At 41.9% G+C, this 13,971-nt stretch overlaps 1 protein-coding gene across 1 annotated transcript in view; it reads left to right on the top strand.

The window, feature by feature from the left end:
• Nucleotides 1–1,942: 1,942 nt before the first annotated feature.
• acoxl (acyl-CoA oxidase-like) overlaps nt 1,943–13,971 on the top strand; it is a 25,857-nt gene continuing 13,828 nt past the window's right edge. The window contains exons 1-13 of the mRNA XM_012829842.3: nt 1,943–2,266; nt 2,636–2,732; nt 2,823–2,909; nt 3,145–3,231; nt 3,565–3,663; nt 5,100–5,214; nt 5,562–5,648; nt 6,005–6,077; nt 6,200–6,332; nt 8,010–8,044; nt 10,901–11,017; nt 11,341–11,494; nt 12,239–12,328. Coding sequence (XP_012685296.1) covers nt 2,151–2,266; nt 2,636–2,732; nt 2,823–2,909; nt 3,145–3,231; nt 3,565–3,663; nt 5,100–5,214; nt 5,562–5,648; nt 6,005–6,077; nt 6,200–6,332; nt 8,010–8,044; nt 10,901–11,017; nt 11,341–11,494; nt 12,239–12,328 — 1,290 coding nt within the window. The 5' untranslated portion in view covers nt 1,943–2,150. The remainder of the gene's footprint in view (nt 2,267–2,635; nt 2,733–2,822; nt 2,910–3,144; nt 3,232–3,564; nt 3,664–5,099; nt 5,215–5,561; nt 5,649–6,004; nt 6,078–6,199; nt 6,333–8,009; nt 8,045–10,900; nt 11,018–11,340; nt 11,495–12,238; nt 12,329–13,971) is intronic.

Here is a 13,971-nt window from a genome sequence, read left to right as displayed (position 1 = left end):
CAATATTGATGTTGTGGTGGATGACCTGTTTGGCTGGAAAGACCATCAGTTCCGTTTTGGCCAGGTTCAGCTGAAGGTGGTAATTTTTCATCCATGTGGATATATCAGCAAGACAGTCCGAGATCCGCGCCGAGACAGTGGTGTCCTCAGGAGGGAAAGACAGAAATAGTTGAGTATCATTGGCATAACAGTGATAGGAAAAACCATGCAAGCGGATGATAGGGCCCAACGAGGTGGTGTAAATGGCAAAGAGAAGTGGTCCCATCACCGAGCCTTGGGGCACCCCTGTGGTGAGGCGGTGAGGTACAGACAGCTGACCTTGCCACGACACATTTGTTCAATACAGCTACACCACTGATGTACGAACCAGTGGCCAATGCAGTGTCTATGTATATGTTTATGTATCCAAAGCTTAGCCATTGATGTTGTAGCCTAGGAGCTGTGCATGTATGAATACAAATAATTGAACATAACAGTAGCAAAACGCATGAAGCCTAATGTAATGGAGTATACGTTTAAAAAAAATAATTATTATAAATGTATTTCAGAATCAGAATCAGAATCAGAATGGGATTTATTGCCAAGTAGGTTTACACCTACTTGGAAGTTTTTCTGGTGTGAAGGTGCATACAGTAAACATAAAACATAAAAACATAGAAACACAATAAGTACTACACATAACATAACATTTGAGGAAGAGTGATAAGTATTCTGCTTTGATTTCACTCCTGTCAGTGCAATTTACTTGCAAATAAACACTGAATTACATGACAGAGATAATGTAGCATAGGCTTACGTATTTCTATCTATAACCACAACAATGCACTATCGAGTAGAAAAAAGGCGCATATTTAGAGTCTGTTCTTGTGCATCATTTAACATCAGGTAAGTCACATCTGCATTGATTAGAGAAACACAAGAGGGGGCTCTATTCCCTTTAGTATGACACAGATGGTAACGGTGCACAAAGACGCTAAACAACACACAGGCATTTTACAACATAATACATGGACAAGAATGATAACAGTAATGCTTGCCAACATGAGACACAAAAGGAGAACAGGAACTACATTCTAAATTCGAACACTACTACACAAATAGACATTTACGTTCTAGCTAAACATTCACACTGCATTCTGGGAACTAACAGTCTCTGATTTTGCACACGGGAGCTCTACCCTTGTATGCTACAATAGTATCTAGAATACCGCTACTCCCAAAATGTAGCCAATATTTTGGGATGATGGTAACAAAAACTGTAGAGGCCAAAGGTATATTAATCTCCAAATTTTGACCGCCACAGTGCACGTGGACAGCATATTGGCCAACACCTCTTCTTGGGATAGTCACTAGTTTGTATAGGAATTCTGAGCTGCAATGGTCACTTGCGGTTAACTGGAACTGAATTATGAAGCATGTGAAGTGAAGCGTGAAGCATGTGAAATAATGTTCTTATTCCTATATGCTTAAAGATGGGTAGCCTACTGATACAGCCAGGTAAATTGGGAGAGCTGGTGATGATGACAACAGCTAAGAGGAGGAAGAAGAAGATAGTAGTAATAATAATATTGATATGAAGATATTATTAACATTTATTATTATTATAAGTAGTAATAATAATATTACAACAATAACAATATTGTTGTTGTTGTTAGTTCTAGTAGTAGTATACACAGCCAGTTGCACATTTCCTCATGTTTATTAAATATGGGTTTTATATTCACCGTCCATGTTTGGAAAAGACGGAAAAGGCAGGGCAATGCACATTTAACTGTATTGTAGGCGCTATGAAATAGCCTACCGCAGTGCGTGAATGCATTTTGAAGTCCTAAAAACGGAGGTTAAAATTTTGTTTGGCACGTTTGTTATTCCTGTGAATATCGTGAGCCTAAACGAAACACGATTCTTGATTATGACTAAAAGGCTACGCGCAATTGTTTCAGGCATCAGTTTCAGTCTATAATTCACGAATAGACAGCGCGAACTACAACACACAGAAAAAACCTTTCTATGACTGGTTACGCAAAATGTTACATATAGCTCTCCAGTGACATCACTACAACACGGAAGTTCCGCTCTATGCAGCCAATTTCTACTCTGTCAATGGTGTGCCGACAGATAGGGAAATCACACCTGGAAATAACGCCTCTATGGCTGAAAAATATTCCTCAAGCTCCCTAGCGAAATATCTTGATGGAGAATTCTGGGAAGTTAAGGATCAAATTCGGGGAGAAATCTCCAGCTGTGAATTGTTTCAGTCAAACAGGTAACTTAGCCTATTTAGGCTACATTGTCAACGGATTTCGTGACAAACACTACGAGCTGTTGATTTTGCCGCCGCCCAGTGTTAACTTTATTTGTGTAGGTTATTAGGGTAATTACATTTTCTCTCTGTCCTCGGCCCTTCGCTAAAGCAAAGTAGTCTATACGGGTTCGCAGCACTTGTTACGTCGTCGCAGTTAAAAGCATTGCGGAGTGTTGTGGTTATCTTAACGTTTATGTATTCTGTATACTGTATTTTTACATTGTTCATATGCTTTGATGTTTCGTATTGGATTTAACTCACATCTGCGATCCATTTCAATGTAGTCCCCCATTGTAGGCCGGAATAATATGCGTTCTATTTGATCAACAGTTATGACCTCACTCTGGACCAGACAAGGGACTTGACGGTCGAGAGACTTCACTACTTTTTAAAACTGCCACAGATACGAAGCCAGCTCAAAGACCAGGTGGATAAAAAAAACCCGAACAGCAGTCATCGAAAAGTGTCAATGTGCAGATGTTGGCAGCTTTTAATCTATCTTGTTATTAAACTACAGGTGAAGGATGGACAGAACTCCTTTCTGGCTAAAAGCCTGGGAATCACAGAGCTCCTATGCTCTGCAGATATGGCAACTGGTGTAAAGGTAGCCCATCCGGTCACATTTTCACACGTGAAACACTTCGGTTTATATTAGTTAGACTACACAATATGAATTCAGTCCTACATATCTCAACTGACTTTAAACATTATCTTTGTTACCGCCACTTCTCCATAGCTGGGAATATTTGCATTATATTTTCATATGTAATGTTTTCATGTGAAATTCAGTTGTTTGATGTGTCACTATATTCCTTATATATTCATGTCTTGAATTGCAGTTGGGTGTCGTGTGTGGACTATATGGCGGTGCAGTCACCAAGCTAGGGGGCTCGGAACAGAAGGAGCAGTGGTACCTCCCTGTATCGGTATGTTCCTAGTCAGAACCAAATATTTAACATGATTCTCAATAGAATATGTCGCTTTCTGTTCACCATAGCGTTGGGTTACAAGAATGTTACTGTGTTTGACCTCATCTAGCAATGGTATAGGTTAGGGGTGGGAATTGCCACAAAGGCAACAATACGATACTATCATGATATTCTGGCCACATTACATTATTATTGTGATTCTTTACATTTAAAAAATACAACAAGTATTGTGATTCGATTCTGCGCTACATTGTGAATAATTTCTGACCATAAACTATGACCCTGTTGTGTTTTGTGTGTGTCTGTGCTGATATTTGGATTGTCTGGTAGGAGCTGGAGTTTACCGGGATGTTTGCCATGACCGAGAGGGGTCACGGGAGCAACGTCCGTGGAATCCTGACTGAAGCCCATTATCAACCCTCCACTCAGGTAACTTTATTGGAAGTCATGGAACAGAGCCCGAATCGCTCCATTAAAGTTAGAGTTCATTAAAGTCCATTATTCTGCTGAAAGGTTTTTGATATTTGGGCTTAACAGCCAATGAAATTATACCCGTCCCTTCTGTGCATGTTCATTGGCACGTGCTGAGCCAGGACTGTGTATGAGCACCAGAGTTTTTCTGAGTGCACACACTGACCGGACAGCCAAAGAATCGCGGACTCCAACTTTAACATAAGCCACATCTAACGTTATGTATTTGCAGGCTAAGTGCATCGTAGTGAACATAGCAGGCATGAATCCACTATGAATGGCCTGCATCATTTGCAAAGTTGATTTGAATATTTTGACATGAGAGAATGTAAGTGCTGTGGCAGAGTTCACCCATCAACAAATACCATGTACCAAGTACCCAATAGCTGTTTCTTTGTTCTTCTTACCCTTTTCTGTTTCCAACAAGTCATTGTTCACTGTAAGCACTAGCCCAGTACTATAGAGAAGGTATACTATACAGCTTGTCAAAGTGTTGCGTCTATCTTTTGTCTCTTCTAACCCTTAATATAGCAACTGGTCTTCTGACACCCTATGTATTCATAGTCACAGCATGAATCATCTGGTTGTAATGAAATGGGTATGTGGTTATGAGTTATGAGTTAAGTGACAGTGTTAAAGTATTCCAGCCTATCGTCAAGTGCAGAGATGGTGATCATTTTTCAGCTTTGATAAAAGAAGTGCTATGGATTTGCTTTGATATAGATACGGCTCTGATGGCTCAGGGTCAGTGGATATAAAGTCACAACTTAGAGTTGTCTGAGGAGTTTCACTTCTTCCCCTCTTACATCTGTATGTATGGGAAGATTGCATAGAAATGGGAAGCTTGCTCAGTAAATTGAAGCAGTATTGTGGGTACATGATGACATTCTTTTCAAGCCACCAATTATGACAATATTCAGAGGACATTCTTCCTTAAACAGTGAGATCATGAAGTCATACAATGAAGTTATTCCAATACAAATTATATACTTTGGCCAAGGAGTCCCTTATTAATCTAACAGGAATCACTGAAGAACACATAATCTCATAACTGTCCTCATGATATTGATGTTCTGTCCTTAAATCTTATAGCACATTTATCTACAAGCTAATATTATTTTGATTAAGATATATATATAAAAAAAAATTGGGATGACAACTCACTCCACACTAAAGTCATGATAATGCCCAACTAAACATTTCCATTTGAGACACTTTTAGCTTCCTTTTATGAAATACTTTCAATCAGATCTCAGTATTATTTACTTCATAGAATATATATTAATCTACATGTAAGCCTAGTGTATGTACTTTATTCTATGATTGTATTAAGCCATTCACCTTCTTGTCTCCAGTGATGAGCCTCTGAGGTTTTGGGATTCTCCTCTCCACAGGAATTCATCATCCACACGCCATGCGAGGACGCCCAGAAGATGTACATTGGCAATGCCATGAAGGGAAACTTCGCTGCTGTGTTTGCTCAGCTTATTGTGAATGGAGAGGCTCAAGGTACTTTGCAGCGCCCACAGCCATTAGGTTGTTGTGTGCTCATGTCTGGCCACCTCTCTCTCTCTCTGTCTCTTTCAATTCAATTCAATTCAATTCAATTCAATTCAATTCAATTCAATTTAATTTAATTTAATTCAATTATATTTTATTTATATAGCACCAAAACAATAAAATTGTCTCAAGGCGCTTTACAGAGCCCAGTGCCTGAACCCCCTTACAGCAAGCAAAATGGCGACAGGGGCAAGAAAAAACTCCCCGTTAATCAGGAAGAAACCTTAAGCTTAACCTTAACTTTTCCATTCCTTTCCGCCTGTGGTGGTCCTAAGGATTTTTGCGTTTCCTTTCAGGTCCGCACTGTTTCATCGTCCCCATCCGAGACCGGCATGGGGTCATGTATTCTGGAGTCACAGCTATTGACATGAAGCACAAGGAAGGTGTGGTCTCTCCTCATAGGCTCACAGTAGGGTTGGGCAATTAAAGGGAAATGTACCAACGCTAATGTCTTACCAACAAAAGTTAATTTACCACAATACATTAAGTATGTCATGCCCTGATGGTTATGATTGTTTTTAATCTTAAAATGTGATGAACACATGCACAATATGCGTATATTTATTTATTGAATGTAATAAAGCCCATCCCTAGTTTCCAGGTTCATTGTATCAGTAAATGAAGGCTCTTATTTGGACACTGTATTGGTTCGATTGATTTCATTCATCTTTGTTACACATCTGTTCCTCCTGTTTTTGTTATGATTGGGATAGTTATATGTAGGTCTGTGTTAATACAGGCCTTCATGGAGTTGACAATGGGATACTGATATTCAACAAAGTTCGGATACCACGGGAAAACCTTCTTAGCAAGTGAGTTTGAAGATTTCACTGAGGTTTGTGTAATTTATCAGAGTTATACAACTGGTGTGTTTGGTTTCTCCAATCACTTATGTTTGTGTGTGTGTGTGTGTGTGTGCCTTGCCTTGGTCCAGGTTCGGTACAGTGTCTGAGGATGGGGTCTACTCCTCTCCGATTCAAAGCAAGGGCAGCCGCTTCAATGCCATGTTGGCAGCTCTGACCCCCACCCGCCTAGGCCTCACTGTCCAGGCTATGGCTGCCATGAAGGTAAGGGCAAGGCTTTTAACCACGCATGTCCCATCATATATAGCCACCATGGATAAATAAAGGTTTTGCCATGCAGATTAGACAAAGATTTGGGGAAGGAAACCCCGGTGTAAAAGAGTGAGCTGCCTACCCACTAGGCTAGGGTAAGCACTTCTGTTATATTCTTATAGCAGGGCTGCTAGAGGGCGCTGTTGTACCATCACTTCCAGTATGACTCTAGACCTTCGGTGAAAAAAACAACTGACACTGTAACCATACACAAGGCACATGTGCGAAAAATACATTCTGTTACAAGACATAGTTTAAGAATTCTCCATAGAAGTATCTTGAGTAGTTGCAGTGGTGCTCTGGGCTCCTCTTCAAAGATATGGAGTAGGTTCAAGGTCCCTGCTGTAGTGCTGGAGCAATAGAACATCATGCCCTTGTAGAGATTACAGTGTGTGTCACATTAACCTTAGCTGACTCCCACCTGGGACAACAAGCCCAAAAGGTTTGATATTGAGAGCTCTGAAAACAAGGAGTAGGTGTGGATGTTTCACTGCATTACTATGGCCACGCTACTTAGTCAGAATAATGCCATATTTGGAGGTATAGAGTTTATTTTACATTTATGTGATTATATCACGCATATAACTGTTTTTCTGAACTTGTAAGTGAGTAAGTACTAACAGGAGTTGTCATCTCCTGTTCTACAAAAACATAACATGTTTTGATTGGGGCCAGAGTCATATAGTCATAAGACATTATGCAGGCCTGATTGACACTACTGGACTATCATTCTCTTAAATGTTGCATTTCATTTAATTTAATTCAAATGTAATTGAGTTTGAGTCACCTTGTCTTCTTAGGTTGCTTATTCACTGACATAAAAATTTGCTGAGTCCCATCATTTTTATTGTGTCATGGTTACTGAGCTGCAGACAGGATTTCCTTGTTTGGTAGGCCACACTGGTAAACAAAGCTGATCGGATTATATTCAGTAAACATTAAATTGCAGTTACCTCCATGAATTAGCAAGTTAGTTGGCTATTATATTTCACCTTATTTCATGTAAATAGAGACATATTTAGAAATGTTGCAATAGTTCCTTGTGGAGTTCACTGTTGGTTGTCATGTTCATGATAATGACAAGACTTTGGGCTTCAGAAACCTCTACACTTGAATATTATCTTAAGTTACATAGGTTAAACATGGGGCTTAAAGCACATCCCGAATGTCTTTTGGTACGAGGACATACAGCCTACAACACTGAAACTGAACACAGAGGCTGTCTCTTACTTGTAGCAATCGAAATAGTGCATTGTTCATTTACCTTCTTGTGTCATGTTTTGATCTACTCTTGACACACACCAAGGATTTTGGGTTACACACACTAGTGCATGAGTGCTTGAGATGCATGAGGATTTAAACACGTTAAAATTGATTTCCACCTACATCACTTAAGTGATTTTTCTAGTTCATGTTTACACTTCTTGTTTAGATAAATGCATCACAGTAAGTCTGTGTCTTAGTACAGATCTTACTAAGTCTCTGTGTGCGTGCTTGCGTGCGTGCGTGTGTGTGTTTGTGTGTGTGTGCTTGTCTATGTATGTACATCCATGTGTGTGCACGCACGTGTGTGTGGCATGTGGGTGTGAATTTTTTTTATGTTTGATGTTGTCTTTCCTTCTCTTGCAGTTGGGGCTCATTATTGCAGTACGCTACAGCCACAGGTAGAGTGTCTGATTTCCTCTTGTAGTTCTCAATGGTGAAGAATAGGGCTGAAAACCTGCTATAGGCCAGTGTCCCACCGAAGTCCTTAGAGGCTGGTACTGCAATGTTAGGTCTTTTAGTGAAATCGAGCCTAGTAGTAGTTAAGGCGTACCAAGGGTTATCAGGTGACTCTCAGCTGATCGGTCAACACCCAGCCAAATAACTTTGCTCTATTTTCTCTTTTAAAATAGTTTTAAAGGTTGGCTCACTTCACTTTTAGCTTTTTCTTGCCAACTCCTGTCACCACCTGAGTACCATTCCCTTATTTTGGCCCATAGGGTAATGCTCATGTAATGTGTTTTACTGCATAGCTGTATTGTATTACATCACACACAAATTGATTAGATCACCAAACTTGTGTACTTGCCATGGATACATAGGTATTCACATACTTGTTTACCATCCAGTTAAACATTCTGAGCATAAATATCATGACTTGCTGACTGGTTGAGGCATTTTGAGCTGCAGCATAGCATGCATGCAGTATGCATAATGGTGTGCAATTACTGAGTTGCTCTGAATCTTTTAATTGTAAGTGAATAGATTTACAGGGTAGTCCATAATTGTTGTTTTCTAGATATTCGCGTGGTGGATTGAATATATTAATCATGCTAGCACTGGACTCGATAAACTGATGATAAACACATGCAAACAAGAACATATGCAACAAGAACATCAATGAACTAAATCAGCTTAAATCTGGCCCCAAAACAATGCGTAGCTGTGACGCTCAGAGCTCTTGCTTGCCACAGAGAACATCCCGTACAGAGGGAGTCTCTGCTCAGAGTGTGTGTTCCCCAGCTCTGTTTTCGAGCTCTTCTCTTCCCCTCTGCTGCTGCTGCTGCTGCTGCTGCTGCTGCTGCCTCCTCCTCACATGTGGTTGGCCTCGTCTCAGACAAGCGTGGGCCAGGGGAGGGGGCGGATGCGTGGGCAGGGGATTGTCTGAGTGCCTGGCATCCCCGTAAACACACACATACACACACACACACACACACACACACACACACACACACACAGAGGTGCTGAGCCCTGAGAGAGGGAGATTTTGGCATCCTCACACTAGACCTACCCAACTCTCCCCACAGGCCTCCCACTGACACACGCATAGAAAGAGAAAGTTGTACATATAGTCACAAATGCACCACCCATAAACAGAACGCACTCACACTTATAACACATTTACAATATAGTGGATGGAAACCGGGGGCCCTAATTTCGTCGACCAGCAGCTAGCAACGAGCACAATCACAAGCAAAAAGCTATGAGTGCATGAGCTAAAGCTTATTTAATAACTTGACAAAATCAAAAAATCTAAATCATTTTGCTAGTTTCATACCATGAAGCAGGATCCTAAACGCAAACATGGGTCGGTCAGCGCAGTGCTCCCACACACCCCCCCTGATAGCTTCATGCGTGACTGACTTTGCACATTGCTTTGCTCGTTGCCAGTCAATGAAATTAGGGCCCAGGATGTCTACAGTGCAAAGTGAGACATCTCAAAGTGAGACAAAGTGAGCCTTCTGGTGTGTCCTGACCCACAGAGTTTGCCTTCATATTTATATTCATATAGCAATAACAGTGTATCTCACTTTTATCACTGTGGTGCCAGGAGCATGAACTGCTTTCTGCACAGGTTTCTATGCAGGTTACTAGTGTTGTCCTGTGCTCCTGGTGGGGTGTCGTCTACTTTCCTCTTGTAGTTCTCAATGGTGAAAATAGAGCTGTGTACCACCAAAGTCTTTAGACTTTAGTACTGCGCACTGCAATGTTAGGTCTTTGAGTAAAATAGAGCCTAGTAGTAGTTAAGGCATACCGAGGGTTATCGGATGACTCTCAGCTGATCTGTTTACACCCAGCCCAAGCATTTTGCTCTATTTTCTCTATTAAAATAGTTTTAAAGGTTGGCTACCCAGAATAAAGTCATTTTCATCTGTTTGGTTGCACTCCCCTGCCACAAGCAACACTGGAGGCAGTAGTTATGTGTCAGAGAGAGGGGGTGGGGGCCCTTGTGTGCAAGGACTTCCTCTCCGAGTACAAAAACACAGGTGTGCTCTATTCTGTGGTCAGGAGAGGGGTCATAGAAGATGACTGACAAACCTCTACAGAAGAACCCAAACTCTCCATCAGACCTGTAAATCTCTCTGGTTAGCACATCTGTATAGCAGTAGCTTTTAACCCAATAAGTGCAGTTCCTCTGGCAAACGTTACACCATGTTTATCAGAATACTTCCAGAATACTGTTACGTTTAGTATTTAAACTCTCACCCATTTAACACCCGAAAGACAATACAATGGACAGTCAGTCATTAAAAACAAACATATTTGGGTCATTGAAGTCATGTAAATTAAACCTCATAAAATAACTACGCTAGCCAGGCCAATGTTGCCCCACCACACCCCTGGTCTAAAGCACTCTCCTCATGCAACCCCCTGTCCCACACACACACACAAACACACACACACACACACACACCAGTGACTCTGTTGTGTCTGAGGGGAAGCCACCTGCAGCCTGTCAGATGAACAGATAAGCCCTGCGGTGGTCCCAGTGCAACAGGTGCACCCGGCTCCACTGCACAGCCACAAACTCCCTAACTCAGCAGCCACACACACACATTTACACACACATCTCCCCCCACACATACATACACACACACACACACACACACACACACACACACACACACAGCCTTCTTCCTTTGCAGTACATCCTCTTTGTCTCTCTCATACACACATGTATGCAAGCATGGCCCGGTGCACACCCACACACTCACTTTTCCATTGCCTTCTGTCTACATTTGAACCTCCTGTCACAGTCGGAGGCAGTTTGGGCCCAAGGACCAGGATGAGGTGAAGATCATCGAGCACCAGACCCAGTACCTGAGACTCATGCCACACCTGGCAGCCGCATTGGCTCTGACATTCACAACCAGGTAATGGCACCGCTGTCCTGCAGTTTGGCTCAGGTGACCACTTACCACTTCAGAAATAAGTCACATAACATCACCTAGCCAACAGGTGAATATTACTGGGTTTGTAATATAAATGAATGACCATATCCTGTTATTGCCACGAGGTGTCTCGGGGGTGGGGGGGTGGGGGTGGAGTGACTGGATGGTGAGGATATTCCTTTGTGCCGTGTGTGTGTGTGTGTGTGTGTGTGTGTGTGTGTGTGTGTGTGTGTGTGTGTGTGTGTGTGTGTGTGTGTGTGTGTGTGTGTGTGTGTGTGTGTGTGTGTGTGTGCGTATGTGCACAGGTACGCAGCACGGCTGATGGACGAGGCCCTGAGTCAGGGGCAGGACCTCCAGAGTAATCGCTCCCTGCAGGCTTTGGTGGCTGGCCTAAAAGCCTACAGCACCTGGCAGAACCTGGCATGCCTCCAGGAGTGCCGTGAATGCACAGGCGGCATGGTGAGCAGCTATGTGTGTGTGTGTGTGTGGAGGGGGGGGGGGGGGGTTAGTGTGGGTGTAGGTTTGTGCGTGTGCAAGTATCTGTGTATATGAGTGGGGGTGACGTGTGTATATGAGGTACATTAATATCATCATTAGAATGGGCTGCAGCCAAGCAAAACACTACCGATGATGGGCCGGTGCTTGTTGTTTTTCAATCTGATAGCCCATGTCTGTGTGGTTGCACTGAGGTTTGGGGATATGTTTTATTTATTTTTGAGGCCACTGAAACTTTCCATTCATTGTCTCACTCAAGTTGAAGTTGGTGTCATTACCCGATTGGATGTTAACTCCAGTTACATGGTAAATTACATACATAGATTAAAAAAAAAGCACAACATTTTTTATTTACATATGTTTCCAAATGCATCACCAACTTTAACCAAATCATCTGACTTGGAAAAACAGACCTCTTAATTTTTTACTCTGAAAAACCACAGCATTCGCACATCAGCTAGGGAGAGGGTGTGCTGTATGTTTTTACCCCAAACTCGTGACATTTTCCACTTTTGGTTCACATGTGACACCACAGTCTCCCCCTGACAAGTTCATGTATTTATTTGCCTTTGTATAGTTTTCTGAAGACATCCTTTCAAAAATATGAGATGATATTGACTTGGCACACCCACACAGACACACACACACACACACACTGAATGGACACACTCACCTGAGATGTCTAAGAGTCCTCTTGTGTTTTCATAGGGCTTTATGATGGAAAACAGGATCCCATCGTTGAAGTGTGACTCTGATGTCTTTGTGACATTTGAAGGCGACAATGTGGTCATGCTGCAGGTAAAAGATCGTCATGTCTGCAGAGCTCAAGAGCAGTGTCTCCGCAGCACAACTGTGACACTTTGTTGTGTGTTGAAGCCTCACTTTATATTACTTTTAATAATATTACTGAAGTTTCAAGGCTTTTAAAAGTCTTTTTAAAACTTGCCTTTGTCTGACATGTATGGAAGTTTAAACTGTGTCATCGGAAAGTCTGTTACTGGGGAAGTGCCTTGTCTACTACCACTTGTGTGTTTTTGTCTGGGTTTTTCAATTTGTACTCAATTCATACCCTGATAAGGGTGTAGGCACAATGCCAAGCAACCAACAAATAAGTCCAGCCCAGGGCCAAAGCCAAGTGGACAGATCTCAATATGCAGGTGGAGACTAATTGAATTTCTCAAATAATACCCCCTCCCTTAACAATCCTGTGACAGGATTGTGATAACTGAAATGAATGGGACGTTTTTATGTTTTGTTCGATTTTTTTTCCCCCGTTGTTGTTGCACACAATCCGATTGGCAATAATAGCATGTTTTGAGCAGGGAGCTGGTTATTTAATAACGCTCATGTAATTGGGGCCCCTGAAGCCGAGGGGAGAGGAGAGGGAGCCTTCAGGCAGGGGAGAACACAGGCCTTCACAGAGCACAGACGCTCACACACACACAAGCTCACCATTCACAGCTAGCTCGGGGAGGCTACACACACACACACACACACACACACACACACACACACACACACACACACACATACATAGTGGGCTCTCTCTTCAAATTAGATTAGCCTCTCACATACAAAAATAAATTATTCTTATAAACCATGGGAATATCAGCATAGAGCATATTGGGTTTTATTTATTTATTTATTTATTTATTTGTTTATTTATTTTTGCAGCTTAGCTGAGTGTTCATGTTATAGGCATGGATCTTCAGAACAGGTGAATGGAGTCGGCAGTGTACCGAGAGAACACACATTCACGATGCACCGCTAATCAGTTTAATGGTAGTTTTTTTTATATGCTTCCATGATGATGGTTGGAAATTGTAAATATGGGCCTTGTGTTCTGCATCCCCCTGGCCAATGAAGTGGAAGATTTATTCACATAAATAACAGTTATGTGGATAGTATTAAGGGCTAGTAACGTAGTAAGGATAATTGCTGTATAATAGTTATCATGTGCCTATTTTTTTTCCCACCATCTGAGAAAATGGCTGCCAGTCATTAAACGAGCTCGGCTGGACATTCAAGCACTTTGATTTGATTAAGTTATAAGATGGCCAGGGAGGGTGTCTGTTTTTTCAGTGGCCAAGGTTAAGAGAGAGCATGTGAAAAAGAACCCGCAAGATGTGAGGCTGCTGTTTCAACCAAAGTCACAAGGAGAGCACAAGTCCTGCCAAAGCCCACTGCCCCACAATCCCCCTCATCTGAAGTCTGATTTTAAAATAAAAAAAGGCTTGACACACCACTGGCCTTTAATTGTGTTGGGTATTTTTAAATAGTAAACAGCAGTTGTACTTATCCCAGCTGGATATTAATTATTTTAATCGAGTATTGGAGTTTAACAGGATGCCGGCCATATTAGTGCTTTAGTTCTGGAAGGGCTCATATAGCCCGAGGCCATTGCTGTATCACCTGTCACAAGACTCTTATTAGACCCCTAG

The sequence above is a fragment of the Clupea harengus genome, chromosome 13 (assembly GCF_900700415.2).
Source record: "Clupea harengus chromosome 13, Ch_v2.0.2, whole genome shotgun sequence".
Taxonomy (NCBI): Eukaryota; Metazoa; Chordata; class Actinopteri; order Clupeiformes; family Clupeidae; genus Clupea; species Clupea harengus.
This window is presented reverse-complemented; position numbering and strand designations above follow the sequence as displayed.